The sequence below is a fragment of the Phlebotomus papatasi genome, chromosome 2 (assembly GCF_024763615.1).
Source record: "Phlebotomus papatasi isolate M1 chromosome 2, Ppap_2.1, whole genome shotgun sequence".
NCBI classification, from domain to species: Eukaryota; Metazoa; Arthropoda; class Insecta; order Diptera; family Psychodidae; genus Phlebotomus; species Phlebotomus papatasi.
Window position 1 is genome coordinate 65,111,783 of NC_077223.1, and position 16,731 is coordinate 65,128,513.

Consider the following 16,731-nt stretch of genomic DNA (forward strand, 5'->3'; position numbering starts at 1 on the left):
GATATTTTTGACGACAACCACGAGATTTTTTTTTGCGTGTATGTGTGTTTTTTTTATCAATTTGTGCAGCAGGCAACAACATTAAAATATATTAATATTGTGGGTGCGTGTGATTTGAAGAACAAAACAGCCCAGGAATACATGGAACAAAAAAAAAAGACACAAGTGTAAAGAGCAACAAAATATGAGAAATAAAATTATTGTTCAAAAATTGTATACATCATAATTTATGGCTAACGTGAAAGTAATAAAAAAAAGAGAGTATACACAAAACGGAGAATGAGATTCAGGGAGAAATTCGTACACATTCAGTCTATTTTTTTTTAACCTTGTGCATCTATCAATTTGGTTCTTATTTCACTTGCATCCAGATTGAATTCAATTGCAATGGAATCTAAATTTTATATACTTGGAAAAAATATATTCATTTCCATAGCAAAATGTGTTTTGCATTTCGAAAAATATGGATACACTAAAAAAAACTTTTTGGAATATTCAAAATCGATAAAAACACGATTCTTTTGGATGATTCCAAATTATAAGGATGTCCAACTGAAGAATATTTTTGCTTGAACCCAATTAATTCCTGAGCAATTAGTTCGCTGAAAGTATTACGTTCCAGAATGGCACTTATAAAAATTAAAAAAAAAACATTTCCGAAAAAAAACTGAAAATATTTTTCTTTTGAAAGACATAGGGTAAGTGTGCCAAATTCCGGCCAGCTTGCAATTCCGGCCACCTTTTTTGTTCCTCGAATTTTCATGAATTTTTAGTTTTTACATACAAACAAAAAAATGTAGCTTCGACAAACGAGATGACGTGAAAAAGGCATTGGAAGAATTCCCGAAGGGCAAGAAACTATGAGTATGAAGGTGGCCGAAATAGGGCACCAACGCTATGTCTACATTTTTATTCATATTAAAATGTATTAAGAATGATTTTAGAGTAAATAAAGACGATAAACTGTCTACAAGGTTCTAAGCAACACTCCTTAAGTAAAAGGAATAAAAAAAATCAATTTCTATTAACCCATTCCTTACCATGGTATTATACATTATACGCAAATTGAGTGATTTTAGATTATTTATTCCTAGGCAACTGATACTCGAAATTTAGTTCTCGTAACTTTAGTTCTTCAATTACTTGGGAAAAATAGTCCGACAGAGATGGGAATACATTTTGTTATTGTTTTCTTGCTTCGCGGAAGGTCATGCACAATTTTTGCTCAAAATGGCGGACGGAAAATTCGACATCCCGTCGAATTTATTAAAATTGGCCTCTTTCCTCTATCCTGATTTGAATTCTGGTTGCCAATTTGTTTTCTTGGATAGTTACTCTATCTAAAGTAATAGAGTTTATAATTAATTAATGTACAGAATTTAAATTCGGTGACCGTTAAGACGTGTGTTTGACAGTGGCTCCCCGCGCCCCAATAATAGATAAAAAAAAATTGCTTTTCAAAAAAAATCATCTATTAATCAGTAGGAAACTAATTCCAAAATATAATATGAACATTCTATCTCAAGTATTTCTGGTACATTGACTGAATGGGTTAATAATTCCAACAATAAAAAATAGGCCACGCCTCTTTCAGAACTCGTAATAATATTTCACACTATGAACTTTATTCTTCATTAATATTGAAAAAAAAACTCGTGTGGGAAACTCAAGTCCAAAACTTACATTTCTTAATTTCTTCTATTTTGATATTAAATATTGCAGTGGGCGTGGTTTATTTTTGAAAGGCGGGGCTTAAAGACTGCACCTAAAAAACTGCATGTACCGACAAATCGTAGACTATCACAAAAGCCGATAATCTCACTTTTAAAATTAGAAAATGTCATAGTTAATTGTTCATATCTCATGAAAAACATACGGTAAAGGTAAATTAATAGGCAGGGCTAAATAAAAAGTCTAATACATGGACAAAAGCTAAAAAGTAAATAGGGGAAAGCGCGCTACCTTCAAATGACTCATGCTTCAGACAATTCAATTTTTTCTCTATGTTCCTTATGGATTTTACCCAAAGCTCTTTTCTGAAAATTTGAGGCATTGGACTAGCTATTACAATATAATATTATAATGGGCCAAATTCATTTATAACACATTGAAAAAAAAAATGATTTGTGCGAATCATTAATCGTCCGAATGTAGCGCAATTGCCCCTAAGTCTCTTTTAAAAGAAAAAAAATGATATAGACAAAATAAAGATGGTTCTTGCAGGCTTTCCAAATCGCTCTGCCAAGATTGTTCCCAACTTAAAAATATTTCTAATAATTATTATTGAAATTCATAAATTTGGTATATTTTATTCTTTAAGTCATTTATATAGTTGAAAAAAATTCTGAAATTCTGTTGAAATAAATCTAATTTATATCTGATTAAGATAATCCTTATGACTGAAAATTTCGAGTTCAGTTTCTGAATATTCCTTTCAATAAATAAATATTTATCTATAATTTGTCACAAAGAAAAAAAAACAATATCAAAGTGTTAGAGGCTTGTTTTCAAAAGATATCAACCATTTTTCCCCAAATATTAAACTTCTTTTATTTTCTCTCTCAAATATAATCCACCTGTGAATCTCATTCCCCTGAAATATCGTGCAAATAATACTTTGACAGTTAGCTCAAGACATAGTTTAGCAACAATTGAGACTGAGGGAAGAAAGTGTGAAAAACAGCACTCACCATTGGCTTAAACATATTCTGGGAATTCCGCTGAGCTTGCTGTGGCGTCTGCTGTTGTGCCTGTGACGAGCCTGAACTTCTAGGCGTGGGCGGAAGTGGTCTATTGGCATGCTGTGACCCATCCGGTACCACAATCAACCTCTGCGGCAGAGCGGGTCGCGAAGGCGGTCCAGGTTCCTCAATTGGCTGCTTCTCAGCCCCACGGTGCTCCCTCTGTGGCTTCTGATTGCGATTCGGCTGTGGCTGCTGTGCTTCCACACTCTGAGCCATCGTCCTACCTTCCTGAATCTGCTGGAAATTGCGCCTGAGGGTATCACCACCGGGCGCCTGAATAATTGACGATGGCTCCCCAGCTGTTTGGGGTTCTTCGTCATCATTGTCAGAGCCCGAGTACCGATAGTCCTCACGACTCTCCTGCTTACGCTTCTTGCACCTGTCGATATGATCCTTGAGCTGAATTCTCACTTGTCGCTCAGTCGGTTGCTCCTTGATAAAGGGATGCTTGAGTAGTTGCTCTGTGTAAGGCCGCTGATGATAGTCTTTCACTTTAATTGGCAAGCAACAAATAAAAAACACTCATCAAAATTGGACTAGAACTAGCCAAGATTTTCCTTACTATAGGACAAAATGGAACGATTCTGATAAACTTAATTAGGATTACATAATATATAATTATATATTTTTAATAATTTTTTGCTTTCTTCTGGATATTTTTAATAATTTGTAGACCAAGAAATATTTTTAAACGCCTTAAAATGCAAGGCTTTACCCAAATCTAAATTAAAATTAAATATGATTAAATGATGAACGGAGTTAATAGAATATAAAGAAAAGGATTTAGTAAATAGAGCAGCAAATAAATCCTTGCGGAATTTTAATCTATAGAGCGAAGTGCAAAATATTTAACCACACTGAGAGAAATCCGAAAAAGTTAAAATAACATTCCGGAAATGTTAATTTTACCCTGCACTGAGAGAAATCCGAGAACACTGAGAAAAAAAAAGATGGTGCGATTAACATTTTTTCATCAGAAATTTAACACTTTTTAGGTGTAAAAATATATCAACATTTTTAATGTTAATTTTACACCTTTTTAAAGGTAAAATCAACATGAAAATGGGTATCTTTAACCCCTAATACACCTAAAAAGCATAATATTCACACCGATTTTGGATCAATACTGCAGGGTAAAATTAACATTTCTGGAATGTTATTTTAACTTTTCCGGGTTTCTCTCACAGTGTACGGGGAGATGGGGCTACATTAATATAGGGGAAAGTGCCCATGCTTGATACCATTGAAAGCTTCGTAATGACTTATTTTTTCCTATGTTTCTCAATAAACATGACTCCGCAATATATTTTAAAAACTGGCCACATTTCCATAGTTTTAAAAATATGGTTGCGATGAGTCACATATATATTGTGAAAGATACAAAATATAATCATTACGAAGCTTCCAATGGTATCAAGCATGGGCACTTTCCCCTAAGATTTTTTTCTCAGATTCCTAAAGGAAACTTGGCTTTAACGTAATGTAATTTAGCTCTACAAAACAATTGTGCTAAATAAAAAATTTGTAAGGCACAGCGCGTCCTTTATGAATATGCGAAAAGGTTGTACGACAATCTAGCCCCACAGCTCAAAGTAGCCCCAACTTCCCCTAGTTCCATTTAAAAATAGAAGAAAAATCCATATTTCAAAGGTTCTCCAATTCAAACACTGAGAAAAATCGGTGGTGCGATTAACTTTTTTTCCTCATAACTTTAACACTTTTTAGGTGTAAAAATATATCAACTTTTTTTTAATGTTAAATTTACACCTTTTAAAGGGTAAAATTAACATGGAAAAGGGTAACTTTAACCCCTAATACACCTAAAAAGCATATAATTTACACTGATTTCGGATCAATACTGCAGGGTAAAATAAACATTTCTGGAATGTTATTTTAACTTTTTCGGATTTCTCTCACTCAGTGAAGGTAACCCTCTTCGCTCTACCTTTGGCCCGTAATTTGTATAAATTGACTTAAGGCATAAATTAATTTAATTTCACATAAATAAATTTAATTTTAATGAGAATCGCATGACTTTTTAATGTGAAATCATGTTTATGTTATCAGTCAATTTAAATCAATATTTGCGGGCCAAGTCTACCCTTTTATCATTAAATGGATCAAACACTAAATTTCGAATGATTCAAAAGCACAATTCACACATTTGAACGCACATTAGAAACAATTAATGTGAATTGCATTAATTTTTTAATTATCTTTACTATGGTAGACACCATTTGGCAAATTTTTAAATTTTGTAAAATATCCATAAATGCTAGGAGAATTTCTTGATCTGGAATGGAAAATATGTCATTGTCCTATTTCAAGTTCATTCATTGAGAATATTTTTAAAAGGTTTTAGCATTTTTCATTACATCAATGATGTCAGAAAACCCGTCATTTTATGTCAGAAAAAAAAATTAGTTTTAAAAACACTTAATATCCAGTTATCAGGCTAAAAAATGTGTCAATCTCTTCCATAAATAATTAAGAATGATATTTTTGCATTTTGGAAAATAATGTTGAAAAAAATTAAATTGAAGTAAGTTAAGTCCAATTTCAACAAATCCAAGTTAATTTTACAAGTAATTTCAATAAACACGACCTAATTTCGATTTTTTGGGTTTATCTGTTCAATTTCAGATGGAAATGTCTATATTCTAAATAATTCCGAAATCCCCTATATATCACATTTAATTTTAAGAACAGTTCAAATCATCATGTTTACAGCAGGAAGCCATAATAAAATTAAATTTGGAATAATTTTCCTCATCATTTCATTCCTCCTTGTTTGGATAATTGCCAAAAATTTTGCAACATCATCTGATAATAAATTAAATACAACATTGAATTTTTGCATTACAAAAGTATTTTCTAATTCAACCGACAAAATAATATTGCATGGAAAACTACTTAAATACTTCTTGTTCATTGGTATTCTTTAATTCTCCACGCTAATTACTTTATATATATTTTCTTGTCTCTCAAATTCCATTGTTCATGCTAATTAGTTACGATGAAAAAAAAAAACAACAAAACGACAAAGACAAGAAGTACAAATTAGCGTAAAATGAATTTTCTATATAAAATAATTTATAGAAAAAAAAACGCACAGTCTATTGGAGGAGTATTTTAAAATGGAATTGAGATATCAATCTATTCACATGCACTCCTTTTTTCTCTTTTTTTCTTGTTGTTGTTGTCAAAGAGACATTTCCAGTGAAAATAGTCAGTCAGATGAATCATCGCTTTCTGTTAATTGGATTAATTTAATTTTGAAAAAAAAAGAAGAAAATCATGTGAAATAAGGAGAGTGCATTGAAAGACTAGAAGTCAAGGTCTTACAAAAAAAGGCCATCAATCTGCACTCAATTACAGCCAATTGACCAATTTTTAAATGAAGAAATTGTCACTGAAATATATATTTTCTAAAAATTAATTTAAACTTACCAAGAACTGTATCGATGAATCCCTGAAATTTCTTTGACCACTTCCTGGACTTTAAACGTGGCGGTGAATTTCGTGGAATGAGAAAAAGTGCTCGCATTGGATGCAAATCACACAACGGTGGCTGCGATTCTGCCATCTCGAGTGCTGTTATGCCCAATGACCACAAATCACTTCGATTGTCATACGTTGCATCCGGATTCTCATCGCAAGCAATCACTTCAGGTGCCATCCAATATGGTGTACCTATAATAATTATCCCATCCCACAAATTGCACAAAATTCACCATTTCAAAAAAAAACAACAAGAAAAATATTTTATTGATTTACGAAACCTCTCTCAAATCTGTCTAAAAAAAATAAATAGTTCATTTTAGAGTGGCAAAAAAGTGCTTTTTGGTGTCCTGTAATGATATACTTTAAGCCAAGAGGGATTAGACGGAATTTGAGAAGATATGTGTGAATTTCAAAACTCACAAACACTTTTCCTGTGGTTTTCAAGCACCAGGACACATTCTCCAATAATCCCAATATAAATTTGATCTTTTTAATCCGGAAAATACTCTATGGTGTATGATATGGAAGTACTTTGCAAAAGGTTATATTCATGCAATATTTTATGAGTTTTTGGTCACACTTTGCATAAAAAAGACTCATTTAAACTTGATTATTCAAACACAAAAGTTATTGTGCTAATTTAGTTACAAAAAAACTTCAACAAGTTTCTAAATTTAATCAAAATATCGTAGAGTTGCAATAAAAGCATCAGAGGAAAATATTTTGTCGAACTTTTATTATAAACGTGAGATATAAGAAATGTATTTTCAATAGTAGAAAAAAATATCATTTTTTTGAATCATTAAAACATTATTCAAATGACGTAACTGAATCATTCGATTCAGTCACGTTTTGTTTTTTTTTTATAGTAATTTAAAGTTTTGTTTTTACTGTTTTTCTAAATTCGGAAATTTAGGAGAATTGTATCAAATTTCGGCCAGCTTGCAATTTCGGCCACTTGTTTTGTTCCACAAATTTCTATAAATTTTAAGATTTTGCATACTTTAGATATATTACGACGCAAAAAGAACAAAAAAAATGTCGCTTCGACGAACGAGATGATGTAAAAAAGACTTTAAAAGAACTCCGGAAGGGCAAGAAACAAACTATGAGAATCAAAATGGCAGAAATATTACCCAAAGTTATGTCTATACACTGAGAAAAAAAGAGGGTGCGATTAACCTTTTTTCCTCATAACTAACACTTTTTAGATGTAAAAATATATCAACATATTTTAATGTTAATTTTACACCTTTTTAAGGGTTAAATTAACATGAAAAAGGGTAACTTTAACCCCCAATACTCCTAAGAAGAGTAATATTTACGCCGATTTAGGATCAATACTGCAGGATAAAATTAACATTTCCGGAATGTTATTTTAACTTTTTCGGATTTCTCTCACTCAGTGTATATCGTCGGTTGCCTCAGCAACTGTGCTAACTGCATTTGCTTTGTGTCAGCATTCGTTGTAAGTAACACATTGCTGTGCGGCGTTTGCAACGTATGCAGACACAAAGCAGATGCAGTTAGCACAGTTGCTGACGCAACCCACGATATTTATTAATTTTTAAATGTATTAGGAAGAATCATTTTAGAGAAAACAAAGACGGTAAACTATCTACAATGTACTACACTAAGAGAAATCCGAAGTTAAAATAACATTCCGGAAATATTTATTTTACCCTGCAGTATTGATCCGAAATCGATGTAAATATTACCCTTTTTAGGTGTATTAGGGGTTAAAGTTAACCTTTTTAATGTTAATTTTACCCTCCAAAAAGGGTAAAATTAACATTAAAAAATGTTGATATATTTTTACACATAAAAAGTGTTAAAGTTATGACGAAAAAAAAGTTAATCGCACCCGCGTTTTTTCCGTGTAAGCAACACTCCTTAAAAAACGTAGGCTAAGTGTGTAAAATTTCAGCATAGTTGCATGCAAGCGCCAAAGTCAAAAGTTTGAAATGTAATATTTTTAATACAAATTTATTTTTTGGTTTAAGGAGTATTGCTTGGAATCTTGTAGACAGTTTATTGCCTTTATTTTCTCTGAAATCATTCTTATTACCTTTTAAAATGAATAAAAATGTAAACATAGCTTTGGTGGCATATTTCGACCACCTTCATTCTAATAGTTCCTTGCCCTTCCGGAATTCTTCTAAAATCTTTTCCACATCATCTCGTTCCTCGAAGCGACATTTTTTGTTATTTTTTGCATTGTATAATCTCTAGACAGTGCAAAAACTAAAAATTCATAAAAGTTTGAGGAATAAAAAAGTGTTCGAAATTTGGTACAATTACCCTAACAAAAAAAAAACAATTTATATTAAAAATTTTAGGTCCAGTAAAAAGTCTTGAACCTTTTTCGCAAGATTACTTTAGTGAACAATATCTCACGATATATAAATCGTATCGGAACATACTAAACGGTGTTTGCAAAGGCGACAACACTCTTCAAAACAGTATACAGTTTTGTGTTTGATGAAGCCTTTTGTAATTTTACACCTGTCCAAGATGAAGGCAAAACAAGAGATAAAATTGATATATTCTTTAGTACTATTACGACAAAAGTAAAAAGACGAAGCAGGCGATCAAAATAATTATTCTCTTAAGGCCTCTACACATTGGGAGCAATTTTCGTAAAAAATCGCATTTTTGACAAAATTTTGACGTATATACCTGCAACAGTGCGGACGATTTCCTTCAAAAGAGCAATTTTTAATGAAAACTGCTAACAATGTGTAGACACCATTAAGGACCCAATATAGTATCTGATGCAACAGCAAATGAATGGTTCAAAGGCTTCCGTTCTGGGAAAATGATCGACAAAGATGAACCACGGTCTGATAGGTAGGCCAATTATCGAAAATGTCGATAAAATCATGGAAATCGATAAGTCGGACTGACACAGTAACACTTATTTCATTGATCAAGAACTGAAGACTAGCCAGGAAACAGCTTGAAACCATTTGCGTCTCCCGAAAAATCCAGGTGTAGAGGGTGCCACACGAAAAGTTAAAAAAGAAGTTTTTGGACCGAAAAAATATCTGCGATTCTTTTCTGAAATGTAACTACGAAATCGACTGTCCAAATAATTGTCAAGCCCGGATTTTGGCCAAAAAGTCTTTGATGTGTATTTGGTGGGATTGGAAGGGAATCATCCACTATGAACTGCTGTTCAATGATCAAACTTTTAATTCGGAACTCTATTGCCAATAACTGACCAAATTGAAACAGGCGACCGACCAGAAGCGCCCAGAATTGGTCAATAGGAAGGATATTGTATTCCATGAAGAAAATGCCAAGCTGCACACATCTTTAATGTTGCTCCAGAAGCTTCGAAACCTTTGATGGGAGGTTCTATTGCACTCGCTCTATAGTCCAGATAAGCGATCATAACCTTTTTAAGTACTTGCAAAATTTTCTTGGTGGTACAAAACTGTTCTCAAGAAAGCCTTGTGAAAATGAGCTAGTCAAGTTTTTTACCAGTAAGGGCGAAGTGTTCTTTCAATCATCGAATTATGAAATTACATTCAAAATGGACAAAAGTTAACAAACAAAATGGCGCATATTTGATTCAAATCGGATAATCCTAACTATATTAATTTTATCTTCAAAAATTAAAACTTTGGCTCTTGCATGCAACTAAGCCGAAATTTAGTACCACTTACCCTAGCTTTGTCAAAAAAAGTTTTGTCAAATTGCTAAACTACATCCTTTTGACAAAATTTTAACAAAATCCTTTTGTCCGCTTATCAAAACTTTTTTTCGAAAGTATTTAATTCAAGTTCGAAAAATCAAGTGCAAGTTAGAGTTTAATTATAATGTAAGGCGTAGGTAAGGTTTAATTTGCAAAGATTCATTAAAAATTAAATATTCATCATTTGTACTTCAAGCTTACATAATACCCTCAAGAATAGTCCTTGAGGAACACATAAATATATCAAAATATTCGTCTGTACAATAGGGAACTTAATGACGGTAAATCAATTAAGAGAAGTTTGCAGATGGATACACCAATAAATCACTTGCCTGCCACCTTGATATTTGGTCGAATGTGCGTAAAAATCAATTTTCACCTAAATCTTAGTTTAATATTGAGAGAGAGAGAGAGAGAGATATAGAAAGAATGAGAGAAGAATTTACTCACCGATAAATGTATTTCGACGTCCTATCGTCCGATCCAATTGGGCAGAAACACCAAAGTCCACCAATTTAACTTCGGCATTGTCGGTGAGAAGGACATTTTGTCCCTTGATATCCCTATGTATCACTTTATTTGTGTGCAGGTAGCTCAAACCACGCAAAATCTCACGACAAATATACGCTATCCATTCCTCCTTCAGACTCTGACCTTTTGTCGATTTTACAAGATCCGTAACAGATCCTGCACCACAGTACTCCATCACGAGCCACAGCTGATCATCCTTCCCAGCTGGTGATTTCTTTATGAAGGCCCCATAATATGTGGCAATATTGCGATGATTTGAGTACTTTTTCAGTACATTTATCTCTAATTTTATCTCTTGCTCTTCTTCTTCAGTCACATCCATCACTTTAATTGCGGCCAATTGGCCAGTCTTTGTGTGACGACCCTGCATTAAAAAAAAGTAAGAGACATTGAAGGAAAAATTGAGACGTCATCAAAACAACATTAAAGAAATTCTTTTCCAAGCAACATCCCTGTTCTACATTTCTCTTCAATATTTTCACTGAAATTCCTATTTTATTTTGTTATCAAGCTGGAAGGATATGCCAAACACAAATCTATTTGGAGGAAAATCTTCCTAGCTAGAGTAAGGGATGGTAAAGCATCTCAGCTTTTGCTAAATGCTCGCATTTGTAGTTTACACTGAAAGTACTTGCACATTAATAAAATTCATTCGCAGTCCCACTAATTATGAAATGATGCATACGTTTCGAACATACCCATTACCTTTCTGTTATATAATTGGTTTTATTATTTACCGGTTTAAAAACGATTTTAACCGATTTATACCGATTAAATTCACCTAAAACTTTGTCTAAAAAAAACACGGGAAAAATACTATAGAATTTGTTTCGCGCTTGAGGTTAAATATCCGGTGCCAGCCAAAATCCCACAAGCCAAAACCACGAAAAGCCAAAATCTCGAATGGGTCAAAATCCCGAAAACCGAAATCTTGAATTTAACTTACTCCCGAATAGCCAATATCTCGAAAGGGTCAAAATTCCGAAAGTCCGTTGGCTTCTCGGGATTTTGGCTCATGCGGGATTTCGACCAATTCGAGATTTTTGCTTTTCGGGATTTTAGCTTTTCGGAATTTTGCCTCTTTCAGGATATTAGCTATTCGGGAGTTCGATCTATTCGGGTTTTTGGCTTCGGGATTTTGGCCGAGATCTCAATATCGGCTGATAACCATTTTATTTATCAACCGATAGGTTCCCATCAACTCATCGATCCACATCGAAAATTTTATCGGCATTACACCGATTTTACGATTTAATTTTGTCGTACTTTCACGGGTTTCTCGATGAACTGTTGACAGAAAAGTAAAGTGCGAGTGAAAACCGCGAGAGGCGCTTCTGCGCGTCAGTTGCTTTGACGTTTCAAGCTGAAAAGTCTTCTTGGTGTTCCTCTTGAATTTTCACCAATTTTCAGGGTAAGTTTTCATTTTTCTTTAAAACAATCTAGAGAAATATGTTACCATAAGCTTACTGATGTGTTTTGTAAAGCCACTTTAATTGTGTTGTGTTTTTCCTGCCTCATTTTTGCGTATGAAAAATACATGGAGTAAATTTTTGACATTTCTTTTATGTATAACTCATTTTGAACTGTTTTATGTATACTTCCAGAAAGTCATCAAGTCTGGAAAAGAAGGTGGAAGCAACTTCCAGAGAGGGTCTTTCGGATACTTCCAGAAACTCTTGGGCGCAGTCATTTCAACTTCCCGGATAGCGCCCCACAGAAAATCAATCCAGGACAACACACACACTTATTCTACCCATGTAGAAAGATTTATCTTATAAATAAATCAATTTAAATCGAAATAAAGTATTTTCCAAGTAATTTTGGGGCGAAATATATGTGCAGACAGCCTATTGAAAGTCTCAACAGATTTTCAGATGTCGTTTCGGCCGTTAATCGCAGGATATGATTCATAAAATCTGACGACATATCTGCCGACTTTTAGAACAGCGTCGTGAAACGTATTAAACTAAATATTAAACTCGTTCCGTTTGACGTTTTGAAATTTTCTATCCGTTGCATCACAAAAGGTGGTCAGAAAAAAGGTGGCCGGTATTTCACTCAAAGTGGCCGGAATACTACCCAAAGCAATGTCCTTAGTATTATTAATTTTTCAATATTTTAGGAAGTGATTTAAAGAAAACAAAGATAGTAAACTAGTTTTCAAGGTTCCACACAACCTTCCCGAAAAGGAAGTAACAAAAAAATATCAATATGAATTAAAATTATTGCATTTCTAACTTAGGACTTCGGTGCTTATATGCAACTATGCCGAGATTTGGCACACACCCTATCTAGACTTAATAATTTTAGGGAAGCTTTCTCGCATAAAGCAATAAGCAAAATAATTTACGACAGCTAATGACCCTATAAGTAGCTTTTTTCTAACCGTTTACCTTCTCGATACAGTACAAGGGCGTTGACAGACCTGAGGATTAGCCGAGAGACGGCTTAGCGTAATTATATTAGAAATAATGGTTAAACTACATTTCCATAGTTTTCCACTAACTAAGTCATATCTCGGCTTAAGTCGTAAATGTGTCTAGGCGTCTAGGGCATAACGATTCGGAACTTGTCAGATTTGCATAAGTATGTCAAAAATTAGGTCCTCGCGGGGTGGAAAGTGATTATTTCAATATAGAAAAAAATCAAGGTACTATATGTATATTAATATTGTCCCCTATGTTAGACTTAGAGCAATAATATACCTCAACATCACAACATTACAAGGAAATACAAAACCAACAATATCCGGAGTTTCAACCACAAAAACCAAAGCAGTGGCAGTCATAATTTACTTCTTTCAACCACCCATTTCCAATTTTCTCCAATATTTTCTCCATCACAATCTCCGTTCGCCCCTTTCCCTTTTCAGTTCATTTTCGTGGCGTCCCAAATTGAGGAAAAACACGACAAAATTCTATATGCTTACATCTCTAAACTGCGTGATTTATTTGCCTCTCCTTTCACACCGCGTAACATTTTATTGAGAAATGCGGTTGAAGATCTTTTTTTTATTTTTATTTCTTCTTCTTTTTAAAGCGAATAATACACCACAACGAGATCTATTATTATATATCTCAATGTGTTTACTAGACACTTTTATGACTGCTTTTTTTTCTTCAATAAGAACTACCTTTATTGTTTTTTCTACCTCTATAACATACCACCTCTATAAAAATTTATCTGATAACAATTTTCTCAAATCATTTATCAATAAAGGGGAACAATGCCTCTGATTGCATGAAATGAATTATCTGTGTACTGTACAAACGCAAAAAGAATGCGAATAAAGATTATAGAATATTTCTTAGAAAAAAAAACACACGCACACCCATTTAGATTTGTAATAAAGTTTGTAACTTATCATTTCATAGTTCAAAAACAATTTAAGATTACTATTTATTTCAGCTTTTATCATACTTGTAATAAATTAGTAGTAATAAAATAGTTTGGAAATAAAAATCAGTGTTCGGTGCTATCCCATGATCGGTCGTGACCCAATTTCCCCTAAATATTTATCTCATAGAAGATAATTTGTATTTCAGCTAAACTGTACGTGTAATACTTCGTGTAATACACTGAGAAAAAAAAGAGGGTGTGATTAACATTTTTTCCTCATAACATTAACACTTTTTAGGTGTAAAAATATATCAACATTTTTTAATGTTAATTTTACACCTTTTTAAGGGTAAAATGGGTAAAATTAACATGAAAAAAGGATAACTTTAACACCTAATACACCTAAAAAGGGTAATATTTACACCGATTTCGGATCAATACTGCAGGGTAAAATTAACATTTCCGGAATGTTATTTTAACTTTTTAGGATTTCTCTCAGTGATACACGTACTGTCCATTCATAACAATTTCTTATATTTTCGATCTGTTATCTCAAATTCCACAGAGAGAGCGGTATAATCCCTTGATTTTTTCACCCTCAAAATGTCTACTTTCCACCCCCTGAAGACCACTTCTCTTAACCTATTTTCGCGTTTAAGACGAAAATCCAGTTGAATCATTTCTAATGGCTCCGACACACCTTTTAGATTGGGAAAATTTTATAAAGTCAAAATTCACATACAGTCAAATTCCTCAAATTTGAACGACACGGTTGCATTCAAAATATTAAATATGAGATTAAGTAAAAGAAATTTTACATTGGAGTCCGAATTAGAACTATTTTTCTCTGGTGTTTCCTTAATAATATTGTCGTATTATATTAATTTCCTCAACAAATTCAACCTATTTAACAACAAATTCAATTGATAAAATTCTCTAAAGTTATTTTCCTTATTTTACGAAAAGTGACTTTTACATGAATTCCGCTACGTTTTTGAAAATATTGTTCAAATTTGAGGAGTGACAAATGTCATCTATACCCCTCAAGTGTTCAAATTTGAGGAACTCTACTGTACCTTTCTTTCCTAAAAATATTGCACATATCTATCCAACTCTTTCTCACTCCTCTTATTCTTCTTTTGATTATCACAACAAATTAAATTTAGTTCAAGTCCAATTTGAAGTCGAAAGAGTAAGATAAACTTATGCAAATCTTTTGAGAAAGAAAAGGACGCGAATTTTGATTTCATGAAATTTTACCGATCTGAAAAGTGTGACGGTTTCTCAAAGTCAAAAGTTAAAAAGGCTCTAGAGAGCGGTATTTCTCAGACGAATGGTATATGATGTTTGAGCTCGTTGGAAAGGTTTTGAAATTCTTGACAATCCTGGATTGATTATCCTGAATCGGTTATAAATCTGGATGATATATTAATCGGTTCACATCGGTTGTAAACCGATTATAAAACAATAAGTAATTTTTGTCTGAAAATTAATTTGATTGCTCTTAACTCTTTCCGGACCGCAACATATCCAGCAAACAAATTTCAGTAAAACTCATTTTATTGTAACTTCTAGTGTTCAAATATGCTACTTTTGAAGAGAAAGAATTTTTTCCGTCTCTGGGAAATTGGAAAATTCACGGGTACTCTCGTCCCCAAAAGAACCAGAAGGAGACAAACTTCAATTTTCACAAAGTGAATAATATCGATTTTGTGAATTTTTTTTCCATGTCAAAGGACTCCTTATGATATTGATAACTAAAATAGAAGAATTAATGACCAGTATCTTCTGGGATGTCCAGGAAGTGCTCAAGAAGGCACCAAATTGCTCCTTGCCAACAGATTCCTTATAACATTATTATATAGCGTACCCAGAAAGTTTGAGCAATGTTTTTGAAAATTTTAAGAAAAATTTATTTTTCAAATTTATGCAATTTTTAATTTTTAATTAACACACTTATTGGTCCCGAGAGTTTTTCCTTATTCTGGTCTAGTCTAGAAACATTAAAAAAAAGTCACAACATCTGCAACGAAGCAGAGATTCGAAAATACACGATTTTTGACCAAAAATATCCTAACTCAGTAGGGGAATTCTGTAACAGTATGACAATGTCATATGACAAATTTTCGTGGTAAATTCGAAATTAGAACCATATTAAAGCCCACTGAGCTTCGAATAGACATTTTTAGGAGCTCAATGAAGCTCTTAGTAACAGATATGTATCTGATTTTCGATCAGTTCATCCGCATTTACCAAATAAAAAAATTTGAATTTGTCATATGACATTGTCATAGTGTTACAGAATTTCACTACAGGACTTAATTGGGATCATGCAGAACAAACTCCTAGATTTGGACATCCTTATAGTTCGTAATCATCCACAAAAGTCGGATTTTTATCGAATATAAATAGTCCAAAAAAAACCTTTTTGCATGGGTACCCAGCCAGAGTCCCGGAGGAGACGAAAGAACTAAGACTATTAGGTGAGATTCTTAACAATCTCACCTACTATAATCCTAACAAAATTTCATGTCGTCCGATCGACCTCAAACTTGGCCAAAATGTGTTTCAGCACTTCCTGATCACGAATATATATGTGGCTATTTTACGTTCCCGGCCGGCCGGCCGCTCTTTGGAGCTTAATAGCTCCTAAACTAAAAAAGATATCGACTTGCGGTTTTCGGCAAAGGTTATATATCGGGTGAAAATTGCAACTTGGTGCATAGACCCCCCACTCCCCACCCCTCCTTCCGCCATTTTGAAGACCCCCCTTTTTTTGTTTTCTCAATAGCTCAGCCCCTATGGCATCGAGCGGGCTCAAATTTTAGTATGTTATAGCTGGGCCTTAGGGCTTTCCATCAATACCAAACTTAAGGTCCCCCGACCCCCCTGACCCGAGCTATAAGGGTCCAA

At 33.4% G+C, this 16,731-nt stretch overlaps 1 protein-coding gene across 40 annotated transcripts in view; it reads right to left on the reverse strand.

Annotated features, from left to right (window-relative positions):
• LOC129803875 (serine/threonine-protein kinase mig-15) overlaps nt 1-16,731 on the reverse strand; it is a 79,811-nt gene that overhangs the window by 36,116 nt on the left and 26,964 nt on the right. For all 40 annotated transcript variants that reach the window (XM_055850706.1, XM_055850704.1, XM_055850720.1 and 37 more), the window contains exons 3-5: nt 10,399-10,843; nt 6,195-6,437; nt 2,691-3,235 (exon numbers count right to left, since the gene is read on the reverse strand). In XM_055850706.1, the coding sequence (XP_055706681.1) occupies nt 2,691-3,235; nt 6,195-6,437; nt 10,399-10,843 (1,233 nt within the window). The remainder of the gene's footprint in view (nt 1-2,690; nt 3,236-6,194; nt 6,438-10,398; nt 10,844-16,731) is intronic.